Here is an 18,244-nt window from a genome sequence, read left to right on the forward strand (position 1 = left end):
GATGCATATATAGCAATCAGCCGCTCCTGGGCCTACCTAGGTATGCTTTTCAACAAAAGATACCAATAGAATTAAACAAATTAGATAATACAAGTAAAGTTGTTTAAAATGGTATGCTCTACCTGAATCATGCAATAAAAAAAATTGTGTTTCATGTCCATTTTTAATGTTTTGTTCTTGCTGATTTCTTTTTAGCAGAAGAAAGTATTAATGATGATCAATGTTTTAAGTGTATTGCCCCTCTCCAAACACTTTTCTTTCTAACATACTGATAACAGACTTGTTATAAAAAAGTTGCGTTAAATGAAAATGTTACATTTGTGGCACCCTTTCATCTTTTTTTTTAAATTAGAGGCAGTGAACTAATAATTTTAGTATGGCTAGAAATGATGGGGTGTAGTTAAATTGTGGTGAGATCATTTGTAAAAACCTTCTAATCTGCAGAATAAGTTTTGCAGTAGTAAGTTTCCAAACTAATTGGTTGCCTTATTCCTAAAATTAAAGGGTTAATTTAAAGTCAAAATTTAAATTTCATGGTTCAGATAGAGAATGCATTTTAAGAAGCTTTTCAATTTACTTAAAGGGATATTATACACTAGATTTTTCTTTGCATCAATGTTTTGTAGTTGAATCATTTATATAGCCCATACAGTTTTTTTTTTTTTTTTTAATCTATAGTTTTGCTTATTTTTAAATAACATTGCTCCCAAAGTTTTAGGAGACTATTGACGTATACCTTCTCCAGCTTGCTTCTGTTCAAAGGAAGGGGGGGGGGGGGTCTGATATTTCTCACTTGCAGTGGGTGTTCCAGTAACCTTTTAAACAGAGCTAAACTGGAAGCTTCTAAGTAAGTTTTTAAACGGTTTTATACTGGGTTTTTATATCAGTATCTATATCTAAAGCATGTTGTGATAATATAAAATGATATATCTCAATTTATATATATATATATATATATATACAAAAAAAGTGTAAAGTTTTAAACGGCTAATGAAACATTAACAAATACATCTACATGTTCTCAGACTAAACGTTTTTTCTTTTACAAGATACGATGAGTCCACGGATTTCATCCTTCTGGGATATCGCCTCCTGGTCAGCAGGAGGAGGCAAAGAGCACCACAGCAGAGCTGTATATATAGCTCCTCCCTTCCCTCCCACTCCAGTCATTCTCTTTGCCTGTGTTAGTGAGAGGAAGAGGTAAAGTGAGGTGTTAGTTTAAATTCTTCAATCAAGAGTTTATTATTTTTAAAATGGTACCAAAGTGTGCTATTTTTCTTTGGGTGTAGCCATATTCCTTTTCAGCCTTTAGAGTAGAGCTACATGTGGCTTTAAAGCGATGGGAACTGGTGGGGTTTTACCCGCACTGTGCCTCCCATACTAGTGCTGCCCTCTTGTAGACTGATGGTCTTAGCAGATATTAACTAAGGCCCCTTTGTGTCCACAGAGCTGCTGGAGGGAGAAGACCTCTTGATCCTGTGGTCCTTTTCTCATGATGTCGATCAGCACTGAGGTAAGTGCAGTCTTTTATTTTCTGGGACACTGGCTAACTCAGAAGGGACTGTGTCATTATAAGCTATTGGAACATGAGCGCTGGCAACAAGTAAAAGGGCTGTTCTGTAACTATGTGTGTGGGTCACAAGAGGGTTACATTAGAGAATTAATGTTATACCTATGATGGATCCTATGAATGGGGCTTAATACAGGGGCTGAGAACATAGCTGCAGTGGGAAATGCTTAGGGCTATGGTGCCTCTGTGTTAGACGCTGGAGTGCTTACCGGAGTCCTTGCATAGGACTCCGGTTTACGGCTGCATGTTTTTCTTTGGTCTGCAGTACTTTCAGACTGTAGCAGGGGTTAAGATCCGGCTTTTTATTGCCGCACGGTGAACTTCACAGAATATGGAAGTACTTTGCCATGCGGAGTTACGGCCGATGTGACGCCCGGGATGGGCGGGACTTGCTTTGGCGCGCTGTTAGCCACACAGACTGTCTTGCTTCCGGATGCTGGATAGACTAAACTCACGCCCAGACCGCATGGTTACTAGTGCACACGAGTGGTCTTAGGCATTTTCTGTCAGATTCCTCCGATTCCTTGTCGAGTGTGGTCGGAAGACCGTGGGGGCAGGTAGGAGCCTCAGCAGAGCTGTGGCGAGGTGCTGAAATAAATCTAAAAGACTGTTTTTGATTGTTGTTTTTCACATAATTAATACTTAGTTAAAGGCACAATAGCGGTTTCCTATAATCTGTGCTTGTTAACCCTTTCAGGCTCTGACATCGGTTTAAAATAATCTGTGCTGCCGTTTTTGATGCTAATTGGCTACAAAATCAGTACTATATTTTTCAGACCAAATTGCTTCTTGCTATCTATTATGATGGATACAGATGATATCCAAACTGTGGCGTGTTCAATGTGTTCGGATGCCACTGTGGAACCCCCTGCTACATTTTGTCCCTCATGTATTGAGAGGGCCTTGCATTTTAGAGACCAAATTGTTTTTGACAAATCTTTGACTAAGTTGAATGCTTCTCAAGAGTCTACAGATGAGATGCAGAGCATGCCACAGCTTTCTCCCCAGGCGTCCCAGTCCTTAACACCCGCTCAAGCGGGACCTTGTATTTCACCAGTATCTGCAGCTTTTACATTAAAAGACATAGCTGCAGTGATGTCCTCTACACTTTCTGAGGCATTAGCTAATTTACCCTTATCGCACGGCAAGCTTTCAAGACAGGACAATTTTGTAGTCAATTCTGCCTCTGATTCTTTGATGGCTATTACTAACGTACCCTCCCGGGGTTCTGAGTTGGAGAGTACCGCTGTACTCTCAGAAGGTGAACTGTCTGACTCAGGGAGTACCTTACCACTGACTGACTCTGATGTAGTTTCTTTCAGATTTAAACTTGAGCACCTCCGTTTGTTACAATAGTGGTCCCTCCAGAAAAATTGATTAAGTTGGACAGATATTTGGAAGTCCCATCTTATTCGGATGTCTTTCCAGTCCTAAGAAGGACTTCAGAGATTGTTGCTAAGGAATGGGAGAGACCAGGTATTACCTTCTCTCGTCCAGTTTTTAAGAAATGTATCCTATAGCCGACGCTATTAGGTATTCTTGGCAGACGGTCCCTAACTTTGAGGGTGCTGTTTCTACTATGGCCAAGCGCACTACTATTCCTATTGAAGATAGTTGTGCGTTTAAGGACCCTATGGATAAGAAATTGGAGAGTCTCCTTAAGAAACTTTACGTTCATCAGGGATTCCTGTTACAACCTGCAGCTTGCATTGTCACAGTCACCACTGCGGCTTATTGGTTTGATGCTCTGGATGGCCTGACTTGAAGGAGATCATTTCTGACATAACGGGAGGTAAGGGTCATCTCCTCCCTCAGGATAAAAGAACCAAACAGCGAGGGCGACAGTGTAATTATCGTTCCTTTCGAAATTTCAAAGGAGTTCCTTCTTCCTCTTCTGCTAAACAGGAAGGGACTTATTCCCAAACCAAGCCCACTTGGAGACCCAACCAGTCCTGGAAGAAGGGTAAACAATCCAAGAAGCCTGCTGCTGCTACAAAGTCATCATGAAGGGTCGGCCCCCGATCCGGGACCGGATCTGGTGGGGGGCAGACTCTCTCTCTTCGTCCAGGCCTGGATAAGAGATGTTCAGGATCCCTGGACACTGGAAATTGTGCCTCAGGGATATCAGTTGGAGTTCATGAACTCTTCCCCCAGATGGAGGTTTCTTCTTTCAAAATTATCTGCAAACCAGATAAAAAGAGGCGTTCTTACGTTGTGTAGGAGACCTTGGTTCCATGGGAGTAATTTGTCCCGTTCCAATACAGGAACAGGGTCAGGGGTTTTATTCAAATCTCTTTGTAGTTCCCAAAAAAGAGGAAACGTTCCGACCTATTCTAGACCTCAAAGGTCTAAACAAGTTTCTCAGAGTTCCATCCTTCAAGATGGAAACTATTCGTACCATTCTTCCATTGATCCAGGAGGGTCAATTTATGACTACCGTGGATCTAAAGGATGCATATCTTCATGTTCCTATCCACAAGGATCATCACAAGTTTCTCCGTTTTGCCTTTCTGGACAAACCTTTTCAGTTCGTGGCTCTTCCTTTCGGTCTGGCCACGGCTCCAAGAATTTTCTCAAAGGTTCTGGGGTCTCTGCTGGCGGTTCTCAGGCCGCGGGGCATTGCAGTGGCGCCTTATCAGCTAACAAAGTCTCATACCGACACTGTTCTGTCATTTCTAAGGACACACGGGTGGAAGGTGAATTTGGAAGAGAGTTCGCTAGTTCCACAGACAAGGGTTTCTTTCTTGGGAACTCTAATCGATTCTCTATCAATGAAGATCTTTTTGAAGGAGGTCAGAAAGTTAAAGATTCTGAATACATGCCGATCGCTTCAGTCCAATCCTCGGCCGTCAGTGGCTCAGTGCATGGAAGCAATTGGATTGATGGTAGCGGCAATGGATATCATTTAGTTTGCTCGTTTTCATCTCAGATCTCTGCAACTGAGCATGCTCTGTCAGTGAAATGGAGATTATGCAAATTTGTCTCCTCAAATAGCTCTAGATCAGTAGACAAGAGACTCTATTCTATGGTGGTTGTCGATGTATCATCTGTCCGAGGGGACATGCTTTCGCAGACCCTCGTGGGTGATAGTGACAACGGTGCCAGCCTGATGGGGTGGGGAGCAGTCTGGAACTCCCTGAGAGCTCAGGGTGTGTGGACTCGATCGGAGTCTCTACTTCCCATCAATATCCTAGAATTGAGAGCAATTTTCAATGCGCTTCAGGCTTGGCCTCAGTTGGCTTCGGCCAAATTCATCAGATTCCAGTCGGACAACATTACGACTGTAGCTTACATCAATCATCAGGGAGGAACAAGGAGTTCCTTAGCGATGTCAGAAGTTGCCAAGATAATTCAGTGGGCGGAGGCTCACTCTTGTTATCTGTCAGCGATCCCAGGTGTGGAAAACTGGGAGGTTAATTTTCTGAGCAGCCAGACCTTTCATCCAGGGGAATGGGAACTCCATCCGGAGGTATTTGCCAACCTGATTCTCAGATGGGGCAGGCTGGAGTTGGATCTTATGGCATCTCGTCAGAATGCCAAGCTTCCGAGATACGGGTCCAGGGATCCCCAGGCCGAACTGATGCCTTGGCAGTGCCTTGGTCGTTCAAGCTAGCTTATGTGTTCCCGCCATTTGCTCTCCTTCCCCGGATGACTGCTAGAGTCAAACAGGAGAGGGCTTCGGTGATCCTCATCGCTCCTGCGTCTTTGCAGGACTTGGTATGCCGATCTGGTGGAGATGTCATCTCAGCCACCGTGGAAGCTTCCATTGAGGAAAGACCTTCTCATTCAGGGACCCTTCCATCATCCGAATCTAGTTTCTCTGCAGCGAGGGTTCTCTGATTCGGTCATTGATACCTTGATTAAGGCACGTAAGCCTTTTACTAGAAAGATTTACCATAAGATATGGCGTAAATATCTTTATTGGTGCGAATCCAAGGGCTACTAATGGAGTAGGGTTAGGATTCCCAGGATTTTGTCTTTTCTCCAAGAAGGATTGGAGAAAGGGTTGTCAGCTAGTTCCTTAAAGGGACAGATTTCTGCTTTGTCTATTTTGCTACACAAGCGTCTGGCAGATGTTCCCGACGTTCAATCTTTTTGTCAGGCTCTGACTAGAATCAGGCCTGTGTTTAGACCAATTGCTCCTCCTTGGAGTTTGAATTTAGTTCTTAAGGTTCTTCAAGGGGTTCCGTTTGAACTTCTGCATTCCATAGATATTAAGTTATCTTGGAAAGTTTTGTTTTTGGTTGCTATTTCTACTGCTCGCAGAGTTTCTGAGCTTTCAGCATTGCAATGTGATTCTCCTTATCTAATCTTCCATTCTGATAAGGTGGTGTTACGTACCAAACCTTGTTTTCTTCCTAAGGTTGTTTCTAATAAAAATATTAATTAGGAAATTGTAGTTCCTTCCTTGGGTCCTAATCCTTCTAAGAAGGAGCGGCTGTTACATAATTTGGATGTGATCCGTGCTCTAAAGTTTTACTTACAGGCCACTAAGGATTTTCGTCAATAGTCTTCCCTGTTCATTGTATTTTCTGGGAAGCGTAGGGTTCAGAAAGCTATGGCTACTTCTGTCATTTTGGCTGAAGAGTATCATCCGGTTGGCATATGAGACTGCTGGACAGCAGCCTCTTACACGAATTACGGCTCATTCCACTAGTGCTGTGGCTTCCTCATGGGCATTCAAAAAGATGCTTCTGTTGAACAGATTTGCAAAGCTGCCACTTGGTCATCTCTTCACACTTTTTCCAAATTTTCCAAATTCGATACTTTTGCCTCATCTGAGGCTGTTTTTGGGAGGAAAGTTCTTCAAGCAGTGGTGCCTTCCGTTTAGGTTCCCTGTCTTGTCCCTCCCGTTTCATCCGTATACTGTAGATTTGGTATTGTATACCACAAGTAAGGATGAAATCCGTGGACTCATCGCATCTTGTAAAAGAAAAGGAAATTTATGCTTACCTGATAAATTTATTTCTTTTACTATACGATGAGTCCACGGCCCACCCTGTTTTATAAGACAGGTCTTTTTAATTTTTTGCTAAACTTCAGTCACCTCTGCACCTTGGCTTTTTCTTTCTCTTCCTAACTTCGGTCGAATGACTGGAGTAGGAGGGAAGGGAGGAGCTATATATACAGCTCTGCTGTGGTGCTCTTTGCCTCCTCCTGTTGACCATGAGGCGATATCCCACAAGTAAGGATGAAATCCGTGGACTCATCGTATTGTAAAAGAAATAAATTTATCAGGTAAGCATAAAAGAAATAAATTTATCAGGTAAGCATAAATTTCCTTTTTTATGTATCATTCTATCTAGCATTTAATTAGTGTTTTAATGTCCCTTTAAAGGTATATGAAACCCCAAAAAATATTTTGATTGATACCTAGCATACCATACCAAGTTTGCTTCATTTCCATGATATTCTGTTTTGAAGAGATACCTAGGTAGGCATCTTGAGCACTACATTTCAGGATATAGTGCTGCCATCTAGTGCTCTTACAGAGGAATACAATTCCGGGAGACAGCAGCTGATTTGTGGTTATTCCTTAAACAAGGTGCAAAATGTAAATGCTCTAAATGTATTTATTTAATAGTAAGTTTTAGTGTCTTCAACTTTGTCAACTTGGTGTTTATGTATGGCCCTGAGCGATATGTAGCCTCCAGCCTACACTACTATCTTCAGGCACTGTTCCTGCAGTATGTTTTTTTATTGGTGCCTAAATAATAGAAAAAGGAACACATTCATTTTGCTACGTCAAGTGCATTTTCTGTTGCTTACAGTTCTGTATTTTCTTCTGCAGAATGGCTTTGGTTCTGTGCAACCCTCTACGATGCAGGCTTCTGTTGCAGTGGATGGTATGTGTGTAATTGTTGATTATTATTATTATTATAATAACTCTGCCTTGTCTTGGTTTTTTAGCTACTTGGTGACTGGATTAATTCATATTTACTGTATTAGGCAGAACATAAGTACACTTACAATGTCTTTTTAATGTGGTGTAAAACTGGGCTTTTTGATTCTCAGCACAATGTGTTTAATGGGACACTAAAGTCAAAATTAAACTTCAGAAAGACCATGCAGTTTTAAGAGATTGCTCTTTACTTTCATGATCAAATTTTGCACAAACTTTATACAGTTCATTTTGAGGCTCCAACTTTATACAGTTCATTTTGAGGCTCCAGCTCCTACAGAGCATGTGCACCAGTTCACAATGCATAGGTATACTAGTCTGATTGGCTGATGGTTGTCACATAATACAGGGCATTGTCTTTCTACCATGTTCTTTTTAATCATGCAATTCTACTGTAAATGATGATCCTTTAAAACATTTGGTATAGTAAAATAAAAAGTGTTTAATATATTTAAATCCAAGATTGATTCCTTTGACCTCAATCTGAGCATACAGGGAAACTGATACATATGACCACAAACACACTGTATGTAAAACTTTTTATTATTTTTGTTTAATATCCCTTAAAGATAGTGTATTCAAGGAAGCCACTGGTAATCGTTTGTTATATTTAAAGGTTCTGCAGAAAATTCTTTCAAATGGGCTGGTCTCTTTCTTCCAACCCCCCACAGGGATGTTGATTTCTTGTATAGGTGTTTTTTTTTTTTTTTTCTTTCAAAAGAGCTTTGCTCTGGCAGCACTCTGTAAGTTTTCGATAACACAGCGCATCCACAGTAAAGTGCTGTTTGAAGTGAAAAGTCAAATATGCAGTATTGATTGGCTCTGCAGTGTTGACTAGCTTTCAGCCCCATAACTTTCTCTTGTAAGGTGTATCCAGTCCACGGGTTCATCCATTACTTGTGGGATATTCTCCTTCCCAACAGGAAGTTGCAAGAGGACACCCACAGCAGAGCTGTCTATATAGCTCCTCCCCTAACCCCCACCCCCAGTCATTCTCTTGCAACTCTTGACAAGATAGGAAGTATCAAGAGATATGTGGTGGCTTAGTGTAGTTTTACCTTCAATCAAGAGATTGTTATTTTTAAACGGTACCGGCGTTGTACTGTTTTACTCTCAGGCAGAAATTAGAAGAAGAATTCTGCCTGGAGGTTTGATGATCTTAGCGGTTTGTAACTAAGGTCCATTGCTGTTCTCACACATAACTGAAGAGTATGGGAAAACTTCAGTTGGGGGAACGGTCTGCAGATTACCTGCTTTGAGGTATGTTCAGTATTTTTATTTCTAGAGAGATGAATAAGTTCTAGAAAATGCTGACAGAGCTTTGTGTATTTGAGGTAAGCCTGATGCAGTGATTTAACAGCGACTGGGATCATGCTTACAAAACAGGGTAATACTCATGTTACTACTCATATTAGTGACAAAACATTTTACATGTTTCATAAATAGGACGTTTTTTCTCTGAGGGACATAAGTCTTTATTTGGGGCCTAGTTTCCACATGGCTAGTCAGATTCTCCTAGGAGTATTTTCTTAAGGCCCCTCTGACATCCAGTACATGGTGGGAGGGGCCTATTTTAGCGCTCTAGATGCACAGTTTTTCTTCAGACAGACATCCAGCTTCCCTAGAGGAGTCCTCTGGCATCTGAGGACCATTACAAAGGGTTTATTTCTGCACTCAACTGTCTTTTAATGTTTTTTAAATCCGGTTTGGGTCCTAAGTGGTTAATCATCCATTTGCAAGTGGGTGCAATGTTTCTTTGGTCCCTTACACACACTGTAAAAATTTCAAACACTTTACTATATTTTTACACTGTTGTGCAGTTTAAGTGCTAGTTTTTTTTCTCTTAAAGGCACAGTAACGTTTTTATTTGCTGTTTCACCTTTATTAAAGTGTATTCCAAGCTTGCTTGTCTCATTACTAGTCTGTTAAACATGTCTGACATAGAGGAAACTCCTTGTTCAATATGTTTGGATGCCATTGTGGAACCCCCTCTTAGAATGTGTACCAAATGTACTGAAATTTCTATAAATTATAAAGACCATATTATGGCGCTTAAAGATTTATCTCCAGAGGATTCTCTGACTGAAAAAAGGGAGATTATGCCATCTAGCTCTCCCCATGTGTCAGAACCTATAACTCCTGCTCAAGTGACGCCAAGTACATCTAGCGCGTCTAATTCTTTTACCTTACAGGACATGGCGGCAGTTATGAATGCTACCCTCTCAGAGGTATTGTCCTAACTGCCAGGGTTACAAGGAAAGCGAGACAGCTCTGGGGCTAGAACTAATACAGAGCTTTCTGATGCTTTAATACCTGTGTCCGATATACCCTCACAATACTCAGAAGCCGAGGCAGGTGAGCTTCTATCTGTGGGTGACATTTCAGACTCAGGGAAGGCGTCGTTTCAGTCTGATTCTGAAATGACGGCGTTTAAATTTAAGCTTGAACACCTCTGCTTATTGCTTAGGGAGGTTTTAGCGACTCTGGACGACTGTGAACCCATTGCAGTTCCAGAGAAATTGTGTAAGATGGACAAATACTTTGCAGTGCCTGTTTACACTGTTTTTCCAGTCCCTAAGAGGTTTTCGGAAATTATTACTAAGGAATGGGATAGACCAGGTGTGCCGTTCTCTCCCCCTCCTGCTTTTAAAAAGATGTTTCCCATAGATGCCGCCATACGGGACTCGTGGCAGATGGTCCCTAAGGTGGAGGGAGCGGTCTCTACCCTAGCTAAGCGTACAACTATCCCCGTCGAGGACAGTTGTGCTTTCCTAGATCCTATGGATAAAAAAATTGGAGGGTCTCCTTAAGAAAATTTTTATCCATCAAGGTTTTATTCTCCAGCCTCTTGCATGCATTGCCCCAGTTTCTGCTGCAGCTGCTTTTTGGTTCGAGTCTCTTGAGGAGGCTCTACAGGTGGAGACCCCGTTAGATGATATTTTAGACAGGATTAAAGCTCTTATGTTAGCTAATTCCTTTATTTCTGACGCCGTTTTTCATTTAACTAAGCTAACGGCTAAGAATTCAGGTTTTGCCATTCTGGCGCGTAGGGCGCTATGGCTTAAGTCCTGGTCAGCAGACGTTACTTCAAAGTCTAAGCTTCTTAGCATCCCCTTCAAGGGTCAGACCCTATTCGGGCCTGGCCTGAAGGAGATCATCTCTGACATTACCGGAGGAAAAGGTCACGCCCTTCCTCAGGATAGGTCCAATAAATTTAAGGACCAAACAGAATAATTTTCGTTCCTTTCGAAACTTCAAGAGTGGCGCAGCTTCAGCTTCCTCTAATACAAAACAAGAAATTTCGCCCAGTCCAAACCAGTCTGGAGACCTAACCAGGCTTGGAACAAGGGGAAGCAGGCCAAAAAACCTGCTGCTGCCTCTAAGACAGCATGAAGGAGTAGCCCCCGATCCGGGACTGGATCTAGTGGGGGGCAGACTTTCTCTCTTCGCCCAGGTTTGGGCAAGAGACGTCCAGGATCCCTGGGCTTTAGAGGTTGTTTCCCAGGGATATCTTCTGGAATTCAAAGGTTCATCTCCAAAGGGGAGATTTCATCTCTCACAACTATCTGCAAACCAGATAAAGAGAGAGACATTCTTACGTTGTGTTCAAGACCTACTGGTTATGGGAGTGATCCACCCAGTTCCAAGGGAGGAACAGGGGCAGGGTTTCTATTCACACCTGTTTATAGTTCCCAAAAAAGAGGGAACTTTCAGACCAATCTTAGATCTCAAGATCCTAAACAAATTTCTCAGGGTCCCATCCTTCAAGATGGAGACAATCCGAACCATCCTCCCTATGATCCAGGAGGGTCAATATGACTACCGTGGACTTAAAGGATGCTTATCTCCACATTCCGATTCACAGAGATCATCATCAGTTCCTAAGGTTTGCCTTCCTAGACAGGCATTACCAGTTTGTGGCTCTTCCCTTCGGGTTAGCCACGGCACCAAGAATCTTTACGAAGGTTCTAGGGTCTCTTCTAGCGGTTCTAAGGCCACGGGGCATAGCGGTGGCTCCTTACCTAGACGACATTCTAATCCAGGCGTCTACTTTTCAAATCGCCAAGTCCCATACGGACATTGTTCTGGCCTTTCTGAGGTCTCACGGGTGGAAAGTGAACAGAGAATAGAGTTCTCTCTCTCCTCTCACAAGAGTTTCTTTCCTAGGAATTCTGATATATTCAGTAGAAATAATATTTTTTCTGACAGAGGTCAGGATATTAAAGCTTCTAACTTCCTGCCGTGCTCTTCATTCCACTTCTCGGCCGTCAGTGGCTTAGTGTATGGAAATGATCGGCCTAATGGTAGCGTCAATGGACATAGTTCCGTTTGCCCGCCTACATCTCAGACCACTGCAACTTTGCATGCTCAATCAGTGGAATGGGGACTGCACAGATTTGTCTCCTCTGTTAAATCTGGATCAAGAGACCAGGGATTCTCTTCTCTGGTGGTTCTCTCGGGTCCATCTGTCCAGGGGAATGAGTTTCCGCAGGCCAGAGTGGACTATAGTGACGACAGATGCCAGCCTTCTGGGCTGGGGCACAGTCTGGAATTCCCTGAAGGCTCAGGGTTCGTGGACTCAGGAGATAGTCCTCCTTCCGATAAACATTCTGGAACTGAGAGCGATATTCAATGCTCTTCAGGCTTGGCCTCAACTAGCTGTGGCCAGGTTCATCAGATTTCAGTTGGACAATATCACGACTGTAGCCTATATCAACCATCAGGGGGGAACAAGGAGTACCCTGGCAGAGGTTCACTCTTGGGCAGAGGTTCACTCTTGCCATCTCTCAGCTATCCATATCCCAGGAGTAGAGAACTGGGAGGCGGACTTTCTAAGTCGGCAGACCTTTCATCCGGGGGAGTGGGAGCTCCATCCGGAGGTATTTGCCCAGCTGATTCAACTATGGGGCAAACCAGAACTGGATCTGATGGCGTCTCAGAACGCCAAGCTTCCTCGTTACGGGTCCAGGTCAAGGGATCCCCAGGCAGGGCTGATAGATGCTCTAGCAGTGCCCTGGTCTTTCAGCCTGGCTTATGTGTTTCCACCATTTCCTCTCCTCCCTCGTCTGATTGCCAAGATCAAGCAGGAGAGAGCTTCGGTGATTTTGATAGCACCTGCGTGGCCACGCAGGACTTGGTAGGCAGATCTGGTCGACATGTCATCCTTTCCACCATGGACTCTGCCGCTGAGGCAGGACCTTCTACTCCAAGGTCCATTCAAACATCCAAATCTAATTTCTCTGCGTCTGACTGCTTGGAGATTGAACGCTTGATTTTATCAAAACGTGGTTTCTCCGAATCGGTCATTGATCCCTTGATTCAGGCTCGAAAGCCTGTCACCAGGAAAATCTATCAAAAGATATGGTGTAAATATCTTCATTGGTGTGAATCCAAGGGTTACTCGTGGAGTAAGGTCATGATTCCTAGGATTCTATCCTTTCTCCAAGAAGGATTGGAAAAGGGATTATCAGCTAGTTCCTTAAAGGGACAGATTTCTGCTCTGTCTATTCTTTTGCACAAGCGTCTGGCTGATGTTCCAGACGTTCATGCGTTTTGTCAGGCTTTGGTTAGAATCAGGCCTGTGTTAAAACCTGTTGCTCCGCCATGGAGTTTAAATTTAGTTCTTAAAGTTCTTCAAGGGGTTCCGTTTGAACCCTTGCATTCCATAGATATCAAGCTTTATCTTGGAAAGTTCTGTTTTTAGTAGCTATCTCTTCGCCTCGAAGAGTTTCAGAGTTATCTGCCTTGATTCCCCTTATCTGATCTTCCATGCAGATAAGGTAGTTTTGCGTACCAAACCTGGGTTTCTTCCTAAGGTAGTATCTAATAGGAATATCAATCAAGAGATTGTTGTTCCTTCACTGTGTCCTAATCCTTCTTCAAAGAAGGAACGTCTGTTGCACAATCTTGACGTGGTTCGTGCTTTAAAGTTTTATCTACAAGCTACTAAGGATTTTCGTCAAACATCTGCATTGTTTGTTGTCTACTCTGGAAAGAGAAGAGGCCAAAAGGCTTGGGCAACTTCTCTTTCTTTTTGGCTGAGAAGCATAATCTGTTTAGCTTATGAGACTGCTGGCTAGCAGCCTCCTGAAAGATTTACAGCTCATTCTACTAGAGCAGTAGCTTCCACATGGGCTTTTAAACATGAGGCCTCTGTTGAACAGATTTGTAAGGCGGCGACTTGGTCTTCGCTTCATACTTTTTCTAAATTCTACAAATTTGATACTTTTGCTTCCTCGGAGGCTATTTTTGGGAGAAAGGTCTTGCAGGCAGTGGTGCCTTCCGTTTAAGTGCCTGCCTTGTCCCTCCCTTCATCCGTGTCCTATAGCTTTGGAATTGGTATCCCACAAGTAATGGATGAACCCGTGGACTGGATACACCTTACAAGAGAAAACAAAATTTATGCTTACCTGATAAATTTCTTTTTCTTGTGGTGTATCCAGTCCACAGCCCTGCCACTTTAAGGCAGGTGTTTTTATTTTTTAAACTACAGTCACCACTGCACCCTATAGTTTCTCTTTTTTCTTGTCTTCGGTCGAATGACTGGAGGTGGGGGTTAGGGGAAGAGCTATATAGACAGCTCTGCTGTGGGTGTCCTCTTGCAACTTCCTGTTGGGAAGGAGAATATCCCCCAAGTAATGGGTGAACCCGTGGACTGGATACACCACAAGAGAGAGAAATGTATCAGGTAAGCATAAATTTAGTTTTTTCCCAGTCTGCAAAGCTGTGTTTTCTGAGTGGCATTCTTATGAGCAATGCACCTTTTTTATTACAACATTTCTATGTTCGATTAGGAGAAAAGGATACCAATGTATTCAAGAGACCTTTTACAAAAAATTTTTGTTTTTGTCTGCAGCTAATTTATAATCCAATTTTTAACTGCTGCAATATATTATAAAACTTTTAAAATTGCTTCATTCTATAGTTAATCAACACATTGCAACTGAAGTGGTGCTTTAGTGTTACCGCCTAATTTAAAATTTTATTTTATTTAAATATAACCTGCAGAAAAAAATTCTATTAAACAAACAATCTTATTGCAGAAAGTGAAAAAAAGTTCTGCCTCTGGGTATTTGAGTTTAACTCTTACCTGGCTTTTTGTTTTCTCTTTAGTTCCCTCTGTACCTGCGGTAAAAGCAGATTCGCCATCAGCTCCCATCGTAGTACCTCTTAATGACCCAGTGTCTGCGTCCTCTATATTGACCACTGCAGCCCCCCATTCCTCACAGCTTAGCAGTCTGGGTCACACAGAGGAGCTGCAGAACACAGCCGCGTCCACACAGCTCAGCAGGTAACTATGTTGTTGACACAATAAGTAGTTCTAAGCAATGTGAGTGTGCAGTAGACTATTCAACATTGTTTCATGAAAAAATGGCCTCCAAAATGACTAAGTGAGGCTAGAAACTCAGCAGCTGTGCATCATATTTGATATCAGATGAAGAATAATTTTGCCTAATTTAGTTTCTACTCATTCCAGTACATGGCAAGAAGTAGAATTCATTATATCTGAGTTATTGGGCATAAACTAGTCAGATATTCAGTTTACTCTTCCTGTTATCAGATACAGCAATCAATGTTTAAAGATTTTTCAGATTACTTATGTTCTCACATTTTTGTTCTCTTAGCATCCTTTGTTGAAAAGCATGCCTTGGTAGGTTCAGGAGCAGCAGTGCCCTGTTGTGGGCTAGCTGTTTATTGGTGGCTACACATTTGCTTTGTTCTACCTATTGCTTACAATAAAGCTTTTCATTGAGCAGATAGAAAACGCCTGTAGCTTGATTAGGAGCGGGTTTGTGTGAAGGGGACACTTCTACTACATTTTTAAATAGCAGTTGCAGACAATACCTGCATGAGGTTTGAGATTTGCAAGTTCATATCATTTCACACAGCTTGAAAATGACTGGGTATGTTATTTCTTGTTCTCAAACATTTTTCCCATTTCTCATGAATTTGAGTAGCTCTCTGTATCATGAATGACACCTATACTGCAATCCTAATGTCATAGTTTGTTTATATCTGGAATAATATGCTGTTCAAATAGTAATTATATAGCTTATACTGGTTACTTTATGAATTCTTCCAATCTGTACTGCTGACTGCAATGTTGTATGCTCTTGTTTTATTTTAAGGAAAATTAATTTTCTAGAATGCTACACATAGTTTATTTTAATATATGGCTATTTACCAATGTATACTAATGTGTTTATTATGGTTTATACGGATATCCTGTGCTTTACTGCTTACATAATTCATGGTGGTATTGACCGTATTGCTGAACAATGAATATGTCCTGATGTGTAATTACATTGTTATACATGTTAATCTGTAGATTTAAGTCATTTCACAAAACAATGTGATAAAACCAGTTTTAAATTGCTAAAAATATGCTTTTACCATTTATTCAATATAACTACTCTATAGCATAAGTAAAATTAAATTGTGCAGAGAGAAAAGCCAAAGGTCTCCTCCTCAATAAGAGGTACAACTACTATTATAATATCACTGAATGCAAAGTGTAAAGAATAGAGGAACAAGTCCTAATTCTGTCATAGAAAGAAAACACTTGGTGACAGTCAACGTTTAAATTAACCTAGCAACACCTGCAAAAGAAAAAAGGATTTTATAGATTTAACCCCCCAAACCAGTACTTATCACCTTACCTTCCTCGCCAGCCTCTTCTGGTTTGTTCAACAGCGTCTCACAGGTGCGCTGTCTAATCAAAGCGCATCATGTCATGCCATTAAACTACACGTAGCTCGCTCCTGCGCTGGGTAAAGCTATCGGCTGTTTTACCCAGCGCAGGAGCACACTACATGTATTGCAACGGGACGACCAATTGCACTATGATCAGACAGCAGTGCGCCTGTGAGACGCTGTTGAAGAAACCAGAAGAGGCTGACTAAGAAGCTAAGTACGGCTTTGGGGGTTAAATAGTTATAATCCTTTCCTTCTAAAGGGGAGGAGAGGAGAGTCCACTGCTTCATTGATTACTTGTGGGAAATAAGAACCTGGCCACCAGGAGGAGGCAGACACCCCAGCCAAAGGCTTAAATACCTCCCCCCCCCACTTCCCTCATCCCCCAGTCATTCTTTGCCTTTCGTCACAGGAGGTTGACAGAGAAGTGTCGGAAGATTCTGAGTAGTCTCTTATGGAGGGGAAAAGGATAAAGAAGGGAGGGGAGGAGGAGGGGAGTAAGAGGGGTGGGTTGAAGTTTAAGGGTAGTAAGGAAAGGAAGGGGTAAGGATGGAAGATAGTGTAAGGGGAGGAGAGGGGGAGGGACAAGGGTAAAGGGAGGAGGGGAAGGTGGAAGGGGGGAAAGGTTATTAGGTGAAGGATGAAATCCCCATTTGCAGCTAGAGAGTAAGAGCAAACCAGTGAATAAACATCTAAAAAAAAAAAGGAGCAATATTTAAGAAGGCACATAAAAGGATACTGCGCAACATGGTTGCATAAACTTAGGATTCTCTGCTATTATAGTAGAGGCTACAGCAGTTCCATCCCATAGAATCAGCAAGGGTAGTGGAAATGTTCAAGTCCTGAGCATTTGGCAAGAGCATTTTAGCGCTAAAGTAGATCAGTCAAAGCCACATTTATCTCCTTTGTGCAGAAGAGACTAGGTTCTTGTTGAAAGGGCGTCTCTGATTGGATGAGAGGGGTCTCTGCGGGAGAGGGTCCCACTCAGGTGCTGTTGGTCTCAGTCTCTGTGAGGTAGGTACCTCACGGGAGGTTCCAGGATCATCAGGAATGAGTTCCCATCTGTGTAGTAGTGATCTGGCTTGCTGTATGGAGGAGGCAATGAATTGCTGGCCATCTTTTGTGATAAATTGCCGGACAGGAAAGCCCCATCTGTATTTTATTCCTTTCTCTCTCAGGATCTTTGTGCAAAACTGAAAGTTTTGTCGTAGTTGGAGGGTATGTGGGGAGAGATCCGGGAATATCTGAGATCCGAAAATTTATCTGTGAGTGCACCTTCTTTTGCCGCTGCCCTGAAGGTGAAGTAATGAAGGAAGATGATGACATCCTGTGGTTTATCACCTTCCATGCTGCGAGGCCGTAGTGCTCTGTGGGCTCTATCAACATCTCTGAATCACTTGAGGGACCTACCAAGGCAGTAAAGAGTTCTAAGAGAGAGTCCTTCAACTCAGGTGGGCCAACTGTTTCCGGGGATCTAGGGGATACGGCCTGAGTGAGAACTACTACAGGGAGGGGAAAAGGTAAGTGGAAGCGACCAGCCATGAGGACCAGGCTGGAAGGGGTGAGGTTGGGTGTAGCGACAGGGACTACTGCACAGTAGTAGTTAAGGGTTCAGGGTGAGTAATTGCTCTAGGAGTTACTCCTAGTCTCTATGCTGGAGGATCCTTAGGAAGTCTCAAGATAGTATGTGGCAGGTCAGGTAAGGAGGGAGCTCAGGACCTCCAAGGCCCTTTGGACAAGGTATAGGTATCGGGGTTACCACTGCCAAGATTAGTGGTCTTGATTGGAGTAACTGCAAATGTGATTCCTCTATTAGTGAGCCTTCCTCACGGTGTGGGGTCTTAGGAGTTAAAATCTCTCTTAATGGAGGAGTTCATCAGCACCAACCCAAATAGTGGCCCCCACCTCGAAATGGTCCACAGTGGATGAAGGAGGTAGGATCAGAACAGGGCTAGTGAGCATGCAATCTATGGTCCTGTTTCCTAGGCTGTGGCCCACCTGAGTTCACACAGATTAACCTCTTGTAATTCACGTGTGGAGGAGGGGGGCTTCAATTTAAGTAACCCACACTCTCAGAC

The 18,244-nt window shown here is 42.7% G+C and overlaps 1 protein-coding gene across 11 annotated transcripts in view; it reads left to right on the forward strand.

Annotated features, from left to right (window-relative positions):
• UBAP2L (ubiquitin associated protein 2 like) overlaps positions 1-18,244 on the forward strand; it is a 283,364-nt gene that overhangs the window by 81,577 nt on the left and 183,543 nt on the right. For all 11 annotated transcript variants that reach the window (XM_053704446.1, XM_053704451.1, XM_053704452.1 and 8 more), the window contains exons 17-18: positions 7,362-7,416; positions 14,586-14,763. In XM_053704446.1, the coding sequence (XP_053560421.1) occupies positions 7,362-7,416; positions 14,586-14,763 (233 nt within the window). The remainder of the gene's footprint in view (positions 1-7,361; positions 7,417-14,585; positions 14,764-18,244) is intronic.

This window comes from Bombina bombina, chromosome 1, assembly GCF_027579735.1.
Source record: "Bombina bombina isolate aBomBom1 chromosome 1, aBomBom1.pri, whole genome shotgun sequence".
In the NCBI taxonomy this organism is placed as follows: domain Eukaryota; kingdom Metazoa; phylum Chordata; class Amphibia; order Anura; family Bombinatoridae; genus Bombina; species Bombina bombina.